Source organism: Schistocerca americana, chromosome 1, assembly GCF_021461395.2.
Source record: "Schistocerca americana isolate TAMUIC-IGC-003095 chromosome 1, iqSchAmer2.1, whole genome shotgun sequence".
In the NCBI taxonomy this organism is placed as follows: domain Eukaryota; kingdom Metazoa; phylum Arthropoda; class Insecta; order Orthoptera; family Acrididae; genus Schistocerca; species Schistocerca americana.
In genome coordinates, this window is record NC_060119.1 from 839,775,821 (window position 1) to 839,791,792 (window position 15,972).

At 43.4% G+C, this 15,972-nt stretch overlaps 1 protein-coding gene across 1 annotated transcript in view; it reads right to left on the reverse strand.

Annotated features, from left to right (window-relative positions):
• Positions 1 to 15,972, reverse strand: part of LOC124613230 (fringe glycosyltransferase) — a 656,670-nt gene that overhangs the window by 43,743 nt on the left and 596,955 nt on the right. The window contains exon 7 of the mRNA XM_047141908.1: positions 9,670 to 9,755. Within this exon, the coding sequence (XP_046997864.1) occupies positions 9,670 to 9,755 (86 nt within the window). The remainder of the gene's footprint in view (positions 1 to 9,669; positions 9,756 to 15,972) is intronic.

The following is a 15,972-nucleotide window of genomic DNA, read 5'->3' on the forward strand; positions in this document are numbered from 1 at the left end:
AATTGCGGTGAAGAGCCTGTGGCCGTATGTTGGCGTGGTATAACGGACGCCGCACCGCTATGGCGTAAGACCCGACCAGTTTATCATTTAGAACTGTAAAAGGGTTGCAGGGTTAACTGCGAATCGTTCAACAAGAAATACATTAGCAGCTTATTTACCCTAAGGTGCGTAATCCTCAATAACAACTACACCAGCATCCTCTCCATTTCCATAATTAACCGAATGTGTCATTAATGAACTGAATGCGAATCATAAGAAGAGTGAAATTTAGCGAACTGATTAATAGTTTAAATGAAAGTGAACAAAACAGTTTTTTGGACTTGTTAATTAAGTGCTGCTTGTTGACAAGTAATTTGACAAAGCAGTACTGTATATTCAACAACATTTTGTTAGACAGTTTCGTATGGGAAGTAATTTACGTAACAATAAGTCAAAGCAGCGAACTCCGTAATCATTTTAAAAACCAGTAATTATTGTAGAACAGTCAATTTAAATACTAAAATTATTATTTTCGGGAAGTTTACCTTTTGCAAAGCAGTTTAATAGCAGATTGCATTACAGTGAGAAGCGCAGTTCAGCTGTTACGTAACTGGTAGTGTAAAGAACTACACTGAGATCGCGGTGTACGAAGTGTGTTCACTTCGTATTTATTACTTGCCCGATATGGGTTTAATGGTCAGTTAGCCGGGAGCAATATGCCAACGCACTACAGACGTTTTCTCTGTCAGTTGCACTTCAGATGCCCCTGTTCGGGAAGAAAGCAATAGGGCCATTTCAGGAAGCATCTCGCCCAGCATTAACGCAAACGTGATGGTATAATTTTTGGTGTCCAGTCGAATCCCCGATTCCATAAAAATGGTTCAAATGGCTCTGAGCACTATGGGACTTAACAGCTATGGTCATCAGTCCCCTAGAACTTAGAACTACTTAAACCTAACTAACCTTAGGACAGCACACAACACCCAGCCATCACGAGGCAGAGGAAATCCCTGACCCCGCCGGGAATCGAACCCGGGAACCCGGGCGTGGGAAGCGAGTACGCTACCGCACGACCACGAGATGCGGGTCCCGATTCCATATTCCAGCACTATATTTTGATGACCGACATAGTCGTCGTCTTCAAGTCCTGGGAGCTGTCTTGTAAGTGTACTCGCTACCTCGATTTCAACCAGTCTGGCTTCTTCCTACAGTGAAAAATGAGGATGTATGGCTGACTCAAAGAGTCTAAGACCTTCGGCCGCCATACAAGACAAATGGTTTGAAAAATAATGCAGCACTAACAGTACTTTTAGAGGACCGTGGCGTATCACAACGCTGATTTCCAAATAAAAGGACAGGGTATCGACACGTACCGTTACAGTTAAAAAACACGCCATTTGACAAAAAACATTCGTCCAAATATTGTTCACCTTGACATGCCCGTAGTTCATGCCTATAAATCGACTTTTCCAGTTTTACTTCATCGACTGTGATACTCCACCCAATGTCCCAAAAGAACCGACCGTGGCTTTGAGCAAAGAGCTATCTCCACATTTGTGAGAGTAATGTAGTCGAAATACGACAAATTTCAATCTCGATAGCCATGTATGAGAGAGAGAGAGAGAGAGAGAGAGAGAGACTGCTTAGACATTAACGGCATGAGCTATAATGAATATCAACCGACGTGTGGGTGGTACTCTTGAATTAATTATGTATTAGGTAATAACGAGAAGAGGCAAGTAAGGATGAGCATGCGGAAAGTATTTAAGAGATTCGTTCATCTTTCCGCTTTCTGATCTTCACATTACAACAATAAACCCACTGAGCGTGAAAAGCCGTATAAGAACGTTCCAAGTTTTTGTCGAGAAAAAGTTGTCTCTCCGTGCCCGCCGAGACAATGCGCCCCCGGAACTAGGCCGCGCTTCCTTTCTTGGTTTAACAGAAGGCTTCCGGCCCCCAGAAACCAGCCGAGTGTGACAGAAGTCCCTACTTGCAGTCGCCATTTGAGCAAAGCACGACTGGTAACAACATCCCACAGCATGGCAAAGCAACGAGCAATGCTGTGTGAAACATCTGTTCGCACATACATTGCTTCACAATTCACAGTGATAAAAAAATAAGTTTTAAATTAATTTCCGCTTCATACATCCGTTATCCCTGTGACATTTCCTGAAACGGGCTACGGCTGTAAATGGCATCTGTCGGTGACTTACGTAAATTCCATCGTTTATTATAAACGAGCGTGTACGAATCTATTTTGGTGCTCTCTTACTGTAACTTTTCGTTCAAAGGTCGTTAAACTGATTCCAGATGTGGCTCAAGCGAAGTACAAGTTACCGTTTTACACGTTGCGGAAGGCTACCTAATCGTGTGTGGAATTATATTTAGTCAAATGAAGTGGTTTTAATTCAAAACAATGGTAGGACACCTTCATGAGAGATTAACTAGTGAATTCCACGCAACAAAGCGTCTTACCAGTTTTTTTTAATTTTTTTTAAAGTGTTACCTTACAGATTTAACACCAGGTCCACTTTCTTGCAGTCTCCGACATGATCTTGTTTCATTTTCTGACATTTAATTGATTTGTGAGAAATACTTATTCCCGAGATCATAAACCACCACACAGCAACTGCTTACAGTTACAATAAGGTGTTGAATTACCGTGAATGTAATAGCATGGTGGTCAGTAGACGCTGTTTTCTCTGATTTTGCACCCATATTATTCCAGAACTTGAATTATTTGGACTGATTACGCTGTCATTTTCATCTCAAGTTCTGATGTTCCAAATTCTTTCCAAAGGCATATTTTGGTTTTTAACAAAGGTTGTTGCACATATAGTTCGCCGCGTGGTTTGAGGCGCCATGTCACGGATTGCGCGGCTCCTCCCGCCGGAGGTTCGAGTTCTCGCTAGGGCGTGCGTGCGTGCGTGTTCCTTAGCGTAAGTTAGTTTAAGTAGTGTGTAAGTCTAGGGACCGATGACCTCATGACCTCAGCAGTAAGGTCCCTAAGGAACACACACACACACACACATATATACACACACACACATATACACACACACACACACACACACACACACACACACAGGAGTGGTTCTGAATCGAGAAATTGTTCGAAATTCGTGGCCTTTCTGCTATTTGCAGTGTCATGTTACCGAGATTATGAAATTCATGCAGGGAGTTCGTAATGAGTTGATATTTCGATCTCTCTATTTTATAACCAGTTTATTTACGCCCTAAATAGACTTGCTCCCCCTGTGGTATCGTCCAGAGATCGTGATGCCACATCAAGGTCGACAAGAATCGATACCACGTACATTAGAAGGGAGGAGGGGGGGGGGGGGGGTGGCTCGTTGCAATTCATAGCAACCCATGAGAGGCACTCCAGAAGACCACGCCTCCCACCCTCCAGCACAGCAGCGCCGTCACTCTGACGTCAATGTAGTGTCGAGCATGCAAGAGCTCGGTAGTTTTTGGCCTCATCTGAAGGGGTCAACATCACTGCGTGGAGCCAACGAGTTGTTAAAGATTCTGATGAACTTTTACTTTCGTAAAGGTTGGACACTGCACCTGAAGATAACAGTTTGTTAATTAATGCATCCCGTTATGCTTTACTAATTCACGTAAATCATTCATTACTTCATGTGGCAAATGAAGTGCGTCAAATTTAAGTACATTTTTTATTCATTAATGAATAAAGTGAACTAATATTTGATGTGTTCTGGTTTGACGAGCGTTTTCCCACACCAATCAAAGAGCCCGCAGTTGTGACCAGATGAAACTACTTTCGTCTGGCCATATCATCCCGTCATTTCACGTAAACGTCAAACCTGTCCAGTTTGGCATACAATGAACATTTCCTCTTCAAGGCTAGGTAGTAGGCGTGATGTATATCTTAAAAGTAGATAGTGAAAGGAATGTTTTGATTCGCATCGTCAAATTTTGCTTCAAATAAAGAAACAACCAGGGAAACTCAGAAGTGGAGTGAAATCCTGGTACGCTACTCGGAACCGACGCCGCAGCAGAGATTTCGGCGAGTGGCGTTGACTGTTAAACCGCAGTCTGTTCCAGGAAATTCAACAGGTGAAAATAAAAAGTGATACAGAAAACAAGCTGTAAAATGAATTATTTCATGGAAGACCATGTCGCATTATTAGATTCTATTATTCCATCCTCTTTCCCGTAATCCAGTTACGGCTCAGTATACTTCCACATGCCTGTTTCTAGTTCTTCCGCACGCCAACGTTATTCAGAGCCCTCCTCCGCTAGACTTATGTTGTAAAATCCGAGAATAATGATATACCGGACTTTTTCATTCGTGTCCAAGTGCCCCATTTACTGCCTCTTTGTAATAGTCTGCTGTGGTTTAGGAACAGCAACAGGACGCAGTTCTGCCGCAGCTATCTCCACCAGCTACAGTAAATGATTTTCAGAGTACTTAATCTCCCTGCATAATCAGGTCCATTTCAGTTCCAGAAGAAGATTCAGCAAGGTCGCTACGCGGACTGCGCTGAGGCGGCAGGTGGCAAATGAATAGTACCAGTTTCATTCGCGACACGTTCACTTGTCCCTGTGGAACCGGTCACCGTGGACGCACCGCAGGTGCACAGGATACGGGAATATATTCACCACTCGTCTTTGGAGGCGCCGATAAGAAAATTTTATTTGCAAGCCCTCGTCAGCTGTCTCCTGGAGGTCTAAATGTTACTGGCTTCGACAGTACAGTGACCATGGGATACCTTCTAACATCGTGTCGCACCTCTTTTTGTTTGGCGTAGTGCAGCAGCTCTACGTTGCATGGACTCAGCAAGTCACTGCAAGTCCCTTGCAGAGATGTTTAACCATGCTGCCTCTATAGCCGTCCGTAATTGTGGAAGTTTTGCCGTTGCAGTATTTCGTGTTCCGACTGACCTCTTGAATATGTCCCATAAATACTCGATCCCCCCCATGAACCATGGACCTTGCCGTTGGTGGGGAGGCTTGCGCGCCTCAGCGATACAGATAGCCGTACCGTAGGTGCAACCACAATGGAGAGGTATCTGTTTAGAGGCCAGACAAACGTTTGCTTCGTGAAGAGGGGACTGGCTTACAAAACTCTCGTTCGACCTATACTTGAGTATTGCTCATCAGTGTGGGATCCGTACCAGATCGGTTTGACGGAGGAGATAGAGAAGATCCAAAGAAGAGCGGCGCGTTTCGTCACAGGGTTATTTGGTAACCGTGATAGCGTTACGGAGATGTTTAATAAACTCAAGTGGCAGACTCTGCAAGAGAGGCGCTCTGCATCGCAGTGTAGATTGCTCGCCAGGTTTCGAGAGGGTGCGTTTCTGGATGAGGTATCGAATATATTGCTTCCCCCTACTTGTACCTCCCGAGGAGATCACGAATGTAAAATTAGAGAGATTAGAGCGCGCACGGAGGCTTTCAGACAGTCGTTCTTCCCGCGAACCATACGCGACTGGAACAGGAAAGGGAGATAATGACAGTGGCACGTAAAATGCCCTCCGCCACACACCTTTGGGTGGCTTGCGAAGTATAAATGTAGATGTAGCAACGTTTTCAGTAGTTGCAGGGGCAACAGTCTGGATGATTGACTGACCTGGCCTTGTAACACTAACCAAAACGGCCTTGCTGTGCTGGTACTGCGAACGGCTGAAAGCAAGGGGAAGCTACGGCCGTAATTTTTTCCGAGGGCATGCAGCTTTACTGTATGGTTAAATGATGATGGCGTCCTCTTGGGTAAAATATTCCGGAGGTAAAATTGTCCCCCATTCGGATCTCCGGTCGGGGACTACTCAGGAGGACGTTGTTATCAGGAGAAAGAAAACTGGCGTTCTACGGAAAGGAGCGTGGAATGTCAGATCCAGTAATCGGGCAGGTAGATTAGAAAATTTAAAAAGGGAAATGGATATGTTAAAGCTAGATATAGTGGGAATTAGTAAAGTTCGGTTGCAGGAGGAACAATACTTCGCCGGCCGATGTGGCCGTGCGGTTCTAGGCGCTTCAGTCTGGAACCGCGTGACCGCTACGGTTCGAATCCTGCCTCGAGCATCGATGTGTGTGTGATGTCCTTAGGTTGGTTAGGTTTAAGTAGTTCTAAGTTCTAGGGGACTGATGACCTCAGAAGTCCCATAGTGCTCAGCCTTTTTTTTTTTTTTTTTTTTTTTTTTTTAACAGCAACAAAATACTCCATGGTATTTATGACGGGTGATCTGCGTGACCAAACCATTTGCTCAAATAGTCCAGAATGTCCTTCAAACCAGTCACGGACAATTTTGGCCCTGTGGCAGGGCATAAAAATTCCGTCGTCGTTTGGCAACAAGACGCCCACGAGTGGCCGCAAATGGTTTCCAACTAGCCGAAATCCAAGGATTCAGTCCAGTCGATATAAAAACAGCCCACAACATTATGGAGCCACCAAAAGCTTGCACAGTGCCTTGTTGACAACTTGGATCCAAGGCTTCGTGGACTCTGCTCCCCACTCGACACCTATCTCACCCTCCCCCAACATAAATCTGAACTAAGCTGACCAGGCCACGGTTTTCCAACCGGCAAGGGCCCAACCGATATGGTCAGCAGCCCAAGAGAGGCGCTGCAGGCTACGTCGTGCTGTCAGCAAACGCATTCGCGACCGTCGTCTGTTGTCATAGCCCTATAACGCCAAATTTCGCCGCGCTGTCCTAACGGGTGCGTTCGTCGTACGTCCCACACTGATTTCTGCGGTTATTTCACGCAGTGTTGCTTTTCTGTTAGCAATTATCGAGCTACGCAAACGCCGCTGCTGTCGGTCGTTAAGTGAAGGGCTATCGGCCACTGCGTTGTCCGTGGTCAGAGATAATGCCTAAAATTTGGTATTCTCGGCACGCTCTTGATACTGTGGATCGCGGAATACTAAAATCCCTAATAATTTCCGAAATGGAATGTCCCATGCGTCTAGCTCTCCAACTATCACTCGGCGTTCAAAGTCTGTTAATTGCCGCCGTGCGGCCATAGTCACGTCGGAAACCTTTTCACAGGACTCACCTGAGTACAAATAACAGCTCCGCCAATGCACTACCCCTTTATACCTTTTGCATGCGACGTCAGTATATGTGCGCTGTCCCATAACTTTAGTGACCTCATTGTATTTTATTTACAGTGTGATGGATTTCATTGCAAGGTACCTTATGTCTGCTTCCAGTGTGTCTCATTGGTGAGCGTATTCAGAAAGTTTGCTAACGTTCCTTTCGTCTGCGCCTCGGAGCTTCCGTAGTGCTACGCGAAAACAAACTCTGGTCATAGTTCAAAACGGTTCAAATGGCTCTGAGCACTATGGGACTTAACTTCTGAGGTCATCAGTCCCCTAGAACTTAGAACTACTTAAACCTAACTTACCTAAGGACATCACACTCATCCATGCCCGATGCAGGATTCGAACCTGCGACCGTAGCGGTCACGTGGTTCCAGACTGAAGCGCCTAGAACCGCACGGCCACACCGGCCGGCTCTGGTCATAGTCAGAATCCACGTAATCTTGGCGATATGCAGCGCGCGAGATAAATTATGTGATGTACCGCTCCGCGGATTTACTAGCGGACCTGGATTAATTCTATGCACAGCTATGCATGTAGAAGCAATTGAAATATGGGTCGCCAGCCTCGCTTTAACCAGCAACTGTTAAAACTTCTCAGCACTCCAAAGTCGTTAATTAATCCCTTGCTGTTCCATTCAATTCGACAAAATCCGTTCCCAAGCGACTGGAAACCACGCAGCCGAAACGGGACAGCGCGATGCGTGACACACTCGCAATACAAATCGACATGAGTATACCTGTTACGTAGCTACAGGTTTGTATCACGTGACGCTGCCCTTGTAGGCATAAACTAATTTAATTCTTGTTCCTTATTAATATACATTTCTGTAATACAATATTTCAAATAATACTTCAAAACATAAATTTTTACACGGAGACAACACTTCAATAGAAATCAAAGTCTTCGTGGGCTTCTTCAGGTGTGACTTTTTCAGGAGAAATGTAATAACACGACGTATAACCGTAGTTACTGTCAATAAAAAATGTAATTACTTGAAGAAATACTCACTTCGAATGAATTTCTAATAGGAAAATACCTATAATTCTAAAAATTGGTAATCGTACATGGCATGGTAGTTTCGAAAGAGTTGTGGTACATCTAGCGCCTCTTCATGCTTTCCCATGTTTTGTGAAAAGGGGCCCCAATATTGTGCTTGGAGCAGAGGTGGTGTTTCACTTAGTGATGGTTTCTCCGGCAATTGGACACTTAACATTACTTCTGCTTTATTTACATGCTAATCAACACATGCTTTCTTTCTTTGTACTTCTATTGTTTTCTGGTTAATGTACATCCTGAATAGAGCAATACCCAACTCTGAAAAAGTTTGGCCCGACTTTCGTTTCCACGAGTGTGACTCTTAATTTTTACGTTTGGTCCGCATTTGTTTCTACGAACCGCACTCATCCAAGTACGGCAAGGGCTTAAAAGTCCTGAAGCAACCCAACCACTTTCATAAAGATACAGAGACCCGGCCACTGGAATGGAATATGTACACAGCCTCCAACTGGCTTTTAACAGCTTTTCCGCTGATAATTTTCACATAACTTCAGTGTCAATAAAGGAAAAACTCACACTGAACATCTCTTGAATTTCCACAGAGACAAAAATAATTAAAAGGCTTCTCTCATACCTCGCCCAGTCCGTATCTTTCACTAAGATAGAACTATCCAGCTAGCTACTGGCTCTACGATCCGACTTAAGAACTCTGCCTATCGTGCACATTCACTTACAGGTAACATACGCTTAGAAAATCGGAATGACTCCACTCGAAAACCAAGCCGATGCACTGCGTATTCTCTCCATTTTCTGCACAGCACGACATAACTCAGTTGATCACCTTACCCTGACTTCCGAAACACTTCGCAAACGTTAGCTCCGCGCACAGAGGCCACACGACTTCTATATCCCGAGAGGACTTCCGGGTGGCTCCTCAGATTTCACGAGCTCCCAATACGCTCCACAAAATTGTTGAACTTTAAGGCACTCCGTCCAGTCAGAACCAGGAGCAGAATGCAGTCTTTTCGCTGGCCATTTCCTGCTCCTGCTATTATCACTGATTGCTGGCGAAACGTTTGAAGTTTCTTTGCAAAGGGCATCGGAAAATACTGGCCATCACGGTAAATCACAATCCTCTCAAGCAAACGTGTAAGCTCTGGTGACAACCTTTTCAGATGACTGTAGAAAAACAAGTCCATCACCTCCAGACTGGGGAACAGCACACTGTCTCTGACGAATACCACAGCCACAGGACTAGCACAAAGGTGTGGCCAGGAAATGAGACGTTACGAAATGACAGTATGTCTAACGATTTTGATATTCTATTCGCTTACGTGCTTGAATTTTCTTGCGTCAGCACTATTTTACCATGTGCACTCTTCCATCATTAACGCAATCTTTGTACTGTGTAGAAGCTGATCTCGATATCAGTCGTACGAATGATTACAACCGGTCTCTCTTCGTTTGGACGCACAAAATAAAATTCGTATCAAAAGTTTACTGGCACTGAGATGGGCAATGGGAGCTATTTATGTCACCACTTAATCACCTTAAGTAAATTACGCAGTCACATGCCTTCCGCAGCTTTTGATTACTAATATTTCAGTAATGGATGAACTTACCTCGCGACGGGCATCATCTTGAGCGCCAGCGCTCGACTCAGGCAAAACCCCGCTCCTCCAGTCGCAAACCAGAACGAGATCTTTTGCTGCAAGACAGAAAAAAATCACTCCATCAGATAAAAAACACAAACAGGTTTAACAACTGTTAGAAAATATTTTAAGCAAGTATGTATTTTCGGATTAATGGAAATGTACAAGCCACATGGAGGCAGAGATAGAACCAAGTGACTATGTTGATTTTAGTTTGCAGCGTTACACTATTTACGTAACTGTTTTTAACGAGTCATAGACGAAATGCGAGGCGGTACAGAAAATTTCTCTGTTCGTAACAAAACGACGAAATACCTCTCAATTTCCTACACATCTGCAAATGATTAGCAGTGGGATGACGTATGTGACTATTTAGATGAGAAGGAAAACTTCAACAATGAGCAACTACGAAATCTACGTCTATATGAATGCTTTGCAGTTCACCCAAGTTCTTGGCAGAGGGTTCGTAGAAACACTTTCGGAATATTTCTCGATCGTTCCAAGCTCGAGGTGGACGTCGGAAAAAATGAACACCTGAACATTTCCGTGCAAGCTCTGATTTCTCTTACCTTACTACGATGGCCATTTCTCCTTATGTTGGTGGGAGCCAACAAAATATTTTCTCGTTACGAAGAGAAAGTTGCAGACATAGGTGGCCGCAAACACTTTCACATTGCAGTTCGGCCTCAACGTTACCTCAGTCGCCTATTATTTGTCGAAAAGACCTCGTCTAAGCTAAATGCATCTTTGTTTTGTTGACTGCCGCCACAAATTACATATCATATCCGTGGCACACTATTCCCTATTTCGTGATAATATAAAGCGAACATCCCTTCTTTAAACTATTTCACTGTCCGCTGTCAGTCCTATCCGATAAGAATCCCACACCACGCAGCAATACTCTAGCAGAGGATGGATAAGCATAGTGTAGGGAGTCTCTTTAGTGCATTTTTTTTCATCTTTATCTTCAAAGTGTTCTGCTAATAGAACGCAAACTTTCGTTCGCCTTCTGCACAAAGGTTTCTGTGTCATGATCCCAATTCAAGTCCTTGGTAATTATAACAGTGGGTTCATCATATTGTGGATCACGATTTTCGAAACTGTAACTGAACAGAAGTTGTTACAATAGTTGCAGCTGCCCGCAAACACTTTCCCATTCCAGTCCGCCCACATCACCACCTCAGCCGCCTGCTACAGAAACTTATGATTCTGTATTGCAGCCTCGACAGAATACTGTTCGGCCCGTATGTGCACGTGGTTAGGGGTACTCAAGATAATGTGTGCGTACGAGAAGCGGTTTCCCGCTGCGCACGGACGCATACGGCACTGAAATATTGCCTAAGAGAGGCCATAAAGAGGGCATAATTCCCATAAGCGGGACTCGAACCGGTCACGGAAACAGTCGTAAATGAATTGCTTACACTAGGGAAGGCGACGCGGCCCGACAGCTACGGTGGCTCCCTGCCGAGAAAGACTCGGGCGCAAGGAATGTGTCGGGATTAGCATAGGCCCAGAACAGCGCCTTTGTTTAGTGGAACAGTTATACGGACCAAGCAGCCGGACGATGCTCTCACTAGTGAGAAACGGCTGTTCGTGCTTTCATGAAAACTGTAACCGCTTGTGCGAGTGAAGATCTGTCTTTCTATGGTTACGTCATAGCTCGAGGAGGAGCGTCTAATACACGCGCCGGCTCACTTATCATCGAACGAGCATTCTCTCTCCCAATTTAGAGACAACAAATTTAAGTATACAATGAGAGTAAGTGGAGACAAATAAAGGCCGTCTCAAGAAAACATGTAAGATAAAACAATGAAATACGGAGTAGAGGAATTACATGTGAAGATTTTGAGGGGATGGGAACAAAGATGGAGAAAAACTGCACTTTGTCCGTTCCACACACACGGCACTCCTACGAATCAATGAATATGGTGAAGTGTCGTAAATTACAATCCAAAGGTTGACTAATAGTGTCGTCATTTTAGCAGCGTATGGGGTCGATTTATAAATCTAACGTTCTGTCTGCTTTTCTTGCGAGAAGTTGCAAAACAAAGTCTGCTGCCGCCGTCTATGTGGCGATGGTATGTGAATCGAGTGATTTCGCTACGCGAATTACTTACATCATGGCAGGGAGAGGAAATATTTGCGGCGAGGCGCCGATCAGCTTTCTAAACTAACATACCAAAGAGATTGTTTACATAAACACTTAGTGAGACAAGGTAACAACCCGCACACTAATGTTATGACGTGACTGCATTCTGAAAACTTTGAAGGTCCAATCACATAACTAGAAATTATACAGCGTGAACAGTCTCCTGTAGAAACCTTTACTGGTCACTTGTGATATCAGAATTTCCGAATACAGGATTATCTGAACAATTGTTTAAAAGTATGAGTTGTTGTTGTTGTTGTGGTCTTCAGTCCTGAGACTGGTTTGATGCAGCTCTCCATGCTACTCTATCCTGTGCAAGCTTCTTCATCTCCCAGTACCTACTGCAACCTACATCCTTCTGAATCTGCTTAGTGTATTGATCTCTTGGTCTCCCTCAACGATTTTTACCCTCCACGCTGCCCTCCAATGCTAAATTTGTGATCCCTTGATGCCTCAAAACATGTCCTACCAACCGATCCCTTCTTCTAGTCAAGTTATGCCACAAACTTCTCTTCTCCCCAATCCTATTCAATACCTCCTCATTAGTTACGTGATCTACCCACCTTATCTTCAGCATTCTTCTGTAGCACCACATTTCCAAAGCTTCTATTCTCTTCTTGTCCAAACTGGTTATCGTCCATGTTTCACTTCCATACATGGCTACACTCCATACAAATACTTTCAGAAACGACTTCCTGACACTTAAATCTATACTCGATGTTAACAAATTTCTCTTCTTCAGAAACGATTTCCTTGCCATTGCCAGTCTACATTTTATATCCTCTCTACTTCGACCATCATCAGTTATTTTAATCCCTAAATAGCTGAACTCCTTTACTACTTTAAGTGTCTCGTTTCCTAATCTAATCCCCTCAGCATCACCCGATTTAATTTGACTACATTGCATTATCCTCGTTTTGCTTTTGTTGATGTTCATCTTATATCCTCCTTTCAAGACACTGTCCATTCCGTTCAACTGCTCTTCAAAGTCCTTTGCTGTCTCTGACAGAATTACAATGTCATCGGCGAACCTCAAAGTTTTTACTTCTTCTCCATGAATTTTAATACCTACTCCGAGTTTTTCTTTTGTTTCCTTTACTGCTTGCACAATATACAGATTGAATAACATCGGGGAGAAGCTACAACCCTGTCTCACTCCTTTCCCAACCACTGCTTCCCTTTCATGCCCCTCGACTCTTATAACTGCCATCTGGTTTCTGTACAAATTGTAAATAGCCTTTCGCTCCATGTATTTTACCCCTGCCACCTTTAGAATTTGAAAGAGAGTATTCCAGTTAACGTTGTCAAAAGCTTTCTCTAAGTCTACAAATGCCAGAAACGTAGGTTTGCCTTTTCTTAATCTTTCTTCTAAGATAAGTCGTAAGGTTAGTATTGCCTCACGTGTTCCAACATTTCTACGGAATCCAAACTGATCTTCCCCGAGGTCCGCTTCTACCAGTTTTTCCATTCGTCTGTAAAGAATTCGCGTTAGTATTTTGCAGCTGTGACTTATTAAACTGATAGTTCGGTAATTTTCACATGTGTCAACACCTGCTTTCTTTGGGATTGGAATTATTATATTCTTCTTGAAGTCTGTGGGTATTTCGCCTGTCTCATACATCTTGCTCACCAGATGGTAGAGTTTTGTCATGACTGGCTCTCCCAAGGCCATCAGTAGTTCTAATGGAATGTTGTCTACTCCCGGGGCCTTGTTTCGACTCAGGTCTTTCAGTGCTCTGTTAAACTCTTCACGCAGTATCTTATCTCCCATTTCATCTTCATCTACATCCTCTTCCATTTCCATAACATTGTCCTCAAGTACGTCGCCCTTGTATAAACCCGCTATATACTCCTTCCACCTTTCTGCCTTCCCTTCTTTGCTTAGAACTGGGTTGCCATCTGAGCTCTTGATATTCATACAAGTGGTTCTCTTTTCTCCAAAGGTCTCTTTAATTTTCCTGTAGGCAGTATCAATCTTACCCCTAGTGAGATAAGCCTCTACATCCTTACATTTGTCCTCTAGCCATCCCTGCTTAGCCATTTTGCACTTCCTGTCGATCTCATTTTTGAGACGTTTGTATTCCTTTTTGCCTGCTTCATTTACTGCATTTTTATATTTTCTCCTTTCATCAATTAAATTCAATATTTCTTCTGTTACACAAGGATTTCTATTAGCCCTCGTCTTTTTACCTACTTGATCCTCTGCTGCCTTCACTACTTCATCCCTCAGAGCTACCCATTCTTCTTCTACTGTATTTCTTTCCCCCATTCCTGTCAATTGTTCCCTTATGCTTTCCCTGAAACTCTCTACAACCTCTGGTTCTTTCAATTTATCCAGGTCCCATCTCCTTAAATTCCGCCTTTTTGCAGTTTCTTCGGTTTCAATCTGCAGTTCATAACCAATAGATTGTGGTCAGAATCCATCAGAATCCACATCTGCCCCTGGAAATGTCTTACAATTTAAAACCTGGTTCCTAAATCTCTGTCTTACCATTATGTAACCTATCTGATACCTTTTAGTATCTCCAGGATTCTTCCAGGTATACAACCTTTATTCATGATTCTTGAACCAAGTGTTAGCTATGATTAAGTATGAATATTAAACTGTAAAAAAAAAGTTCTTAGTGCCAAAACGCAAAACTTACCATATCTAAATCACAACACTCAGTTTTAAAACCGTTTTCAACTAAAGCTATCACGGCATAACGCTGCTGCAGAAAATATACACGTGCCTGGGATAAAACACAATTCAGATCTCTACAAAGGGACCTTTTCACAGTATCGGCCCACGAAAGGGAACATAATTACCATTTCACAGGAGTACTAAGTGTCTGAACTACATTACGTCATAGTATTAACGTTGTGGCTACAGATAGATTGGCTTTTGCCTCAGTAATAAGACACTGGCATCTCCCTGCCCCCTTCCGCCATACATCTGCATATTACTTCCTCTTCGCAAAACCTCTGATCGCTGTTGTTTATTTCACGAAATCCCACACAGTTTAGATGACCTCCTTTATTACCACTACTGGTTTCGTTTGGTAGCCTCTTCACAGAATATGAACTACTCTGTTCAGTTCGTATTATTTACAATTCAGTGGGACAATGTGTTTAATACAGCCGCATCAATTACACAGTTACAAGTGCGGTTTCACATCATCACACTCCATCCGTTGAGAAAACATACCTGTTAGTTCTTTTGACGTTCAGCGAGTCTGATGAGGATGTCTTAATAATATTGCCATATTCGTAAGACATGTCATGACACACAATATATAAACTGAAGGAAACACATTTTTAAATGTTTAATAGAAAAGCTGATATTTATTTACTGGGTGACTAGTTTCGGACTTTGCCAATTTTTACAAGACACGTATTTTATATTTAGGGTATGTTTGGAATGGACAGTTCTATTTACGTCATTACACATGCGGCATAATTACGATAGCATAGCTTCCCCAGTCGGAGAGTCCTCCCTCGGGCGTGTGTGTGTGTGTGTGTGTGTGTGTGTGTGTGTGTGTGTGTGTGTGTGTGTGTGTGTGTGTGTCGTCCTTAGCGTAAGTTTAAGTTAGATTAAATACTGTGTAAGCTTAGGGGCCGATGACCTCAGCAGTTTGGTCCCATAAGACTTTATCACAAATTTCCAAATTACGATAGCACCTACGATGCGTAAGTCAGCGTGGCATACATTGTAGTTCTATGAGAACAAATCTTCCATTGTATATAAAATATCGTTGTCACGTGGATCACATCATGCTGGATAATGAAGAGCTGAGATACACTCAAGTGTGACGACAAATATAACTGTCTACACGAAGCATTTCCTAAATACAAAATGCGTGGCTAGTCACGCAGAAAATAACAGCACCTCCTAAAATGGCTTTTCCCAATATTTGAGAGCTGCAAGACGCGGCGTACTGGAAAGGTTTCTAATATAAGAACTTTTATAGTGTGATGATGGTTACTAGTAGAAACCCACTGGCTGACACGCCAGTCAAAAGACTGGGACAAAGCTTTCAGAGCCGGGTGGGAAGCTTTGCGCAGACAAACTTTGTTCAAGTTAGATAATTTCACCTTTACCACTTGGGTATAGCGATGAAGGCCAGCATCCATGCCGCACTCAG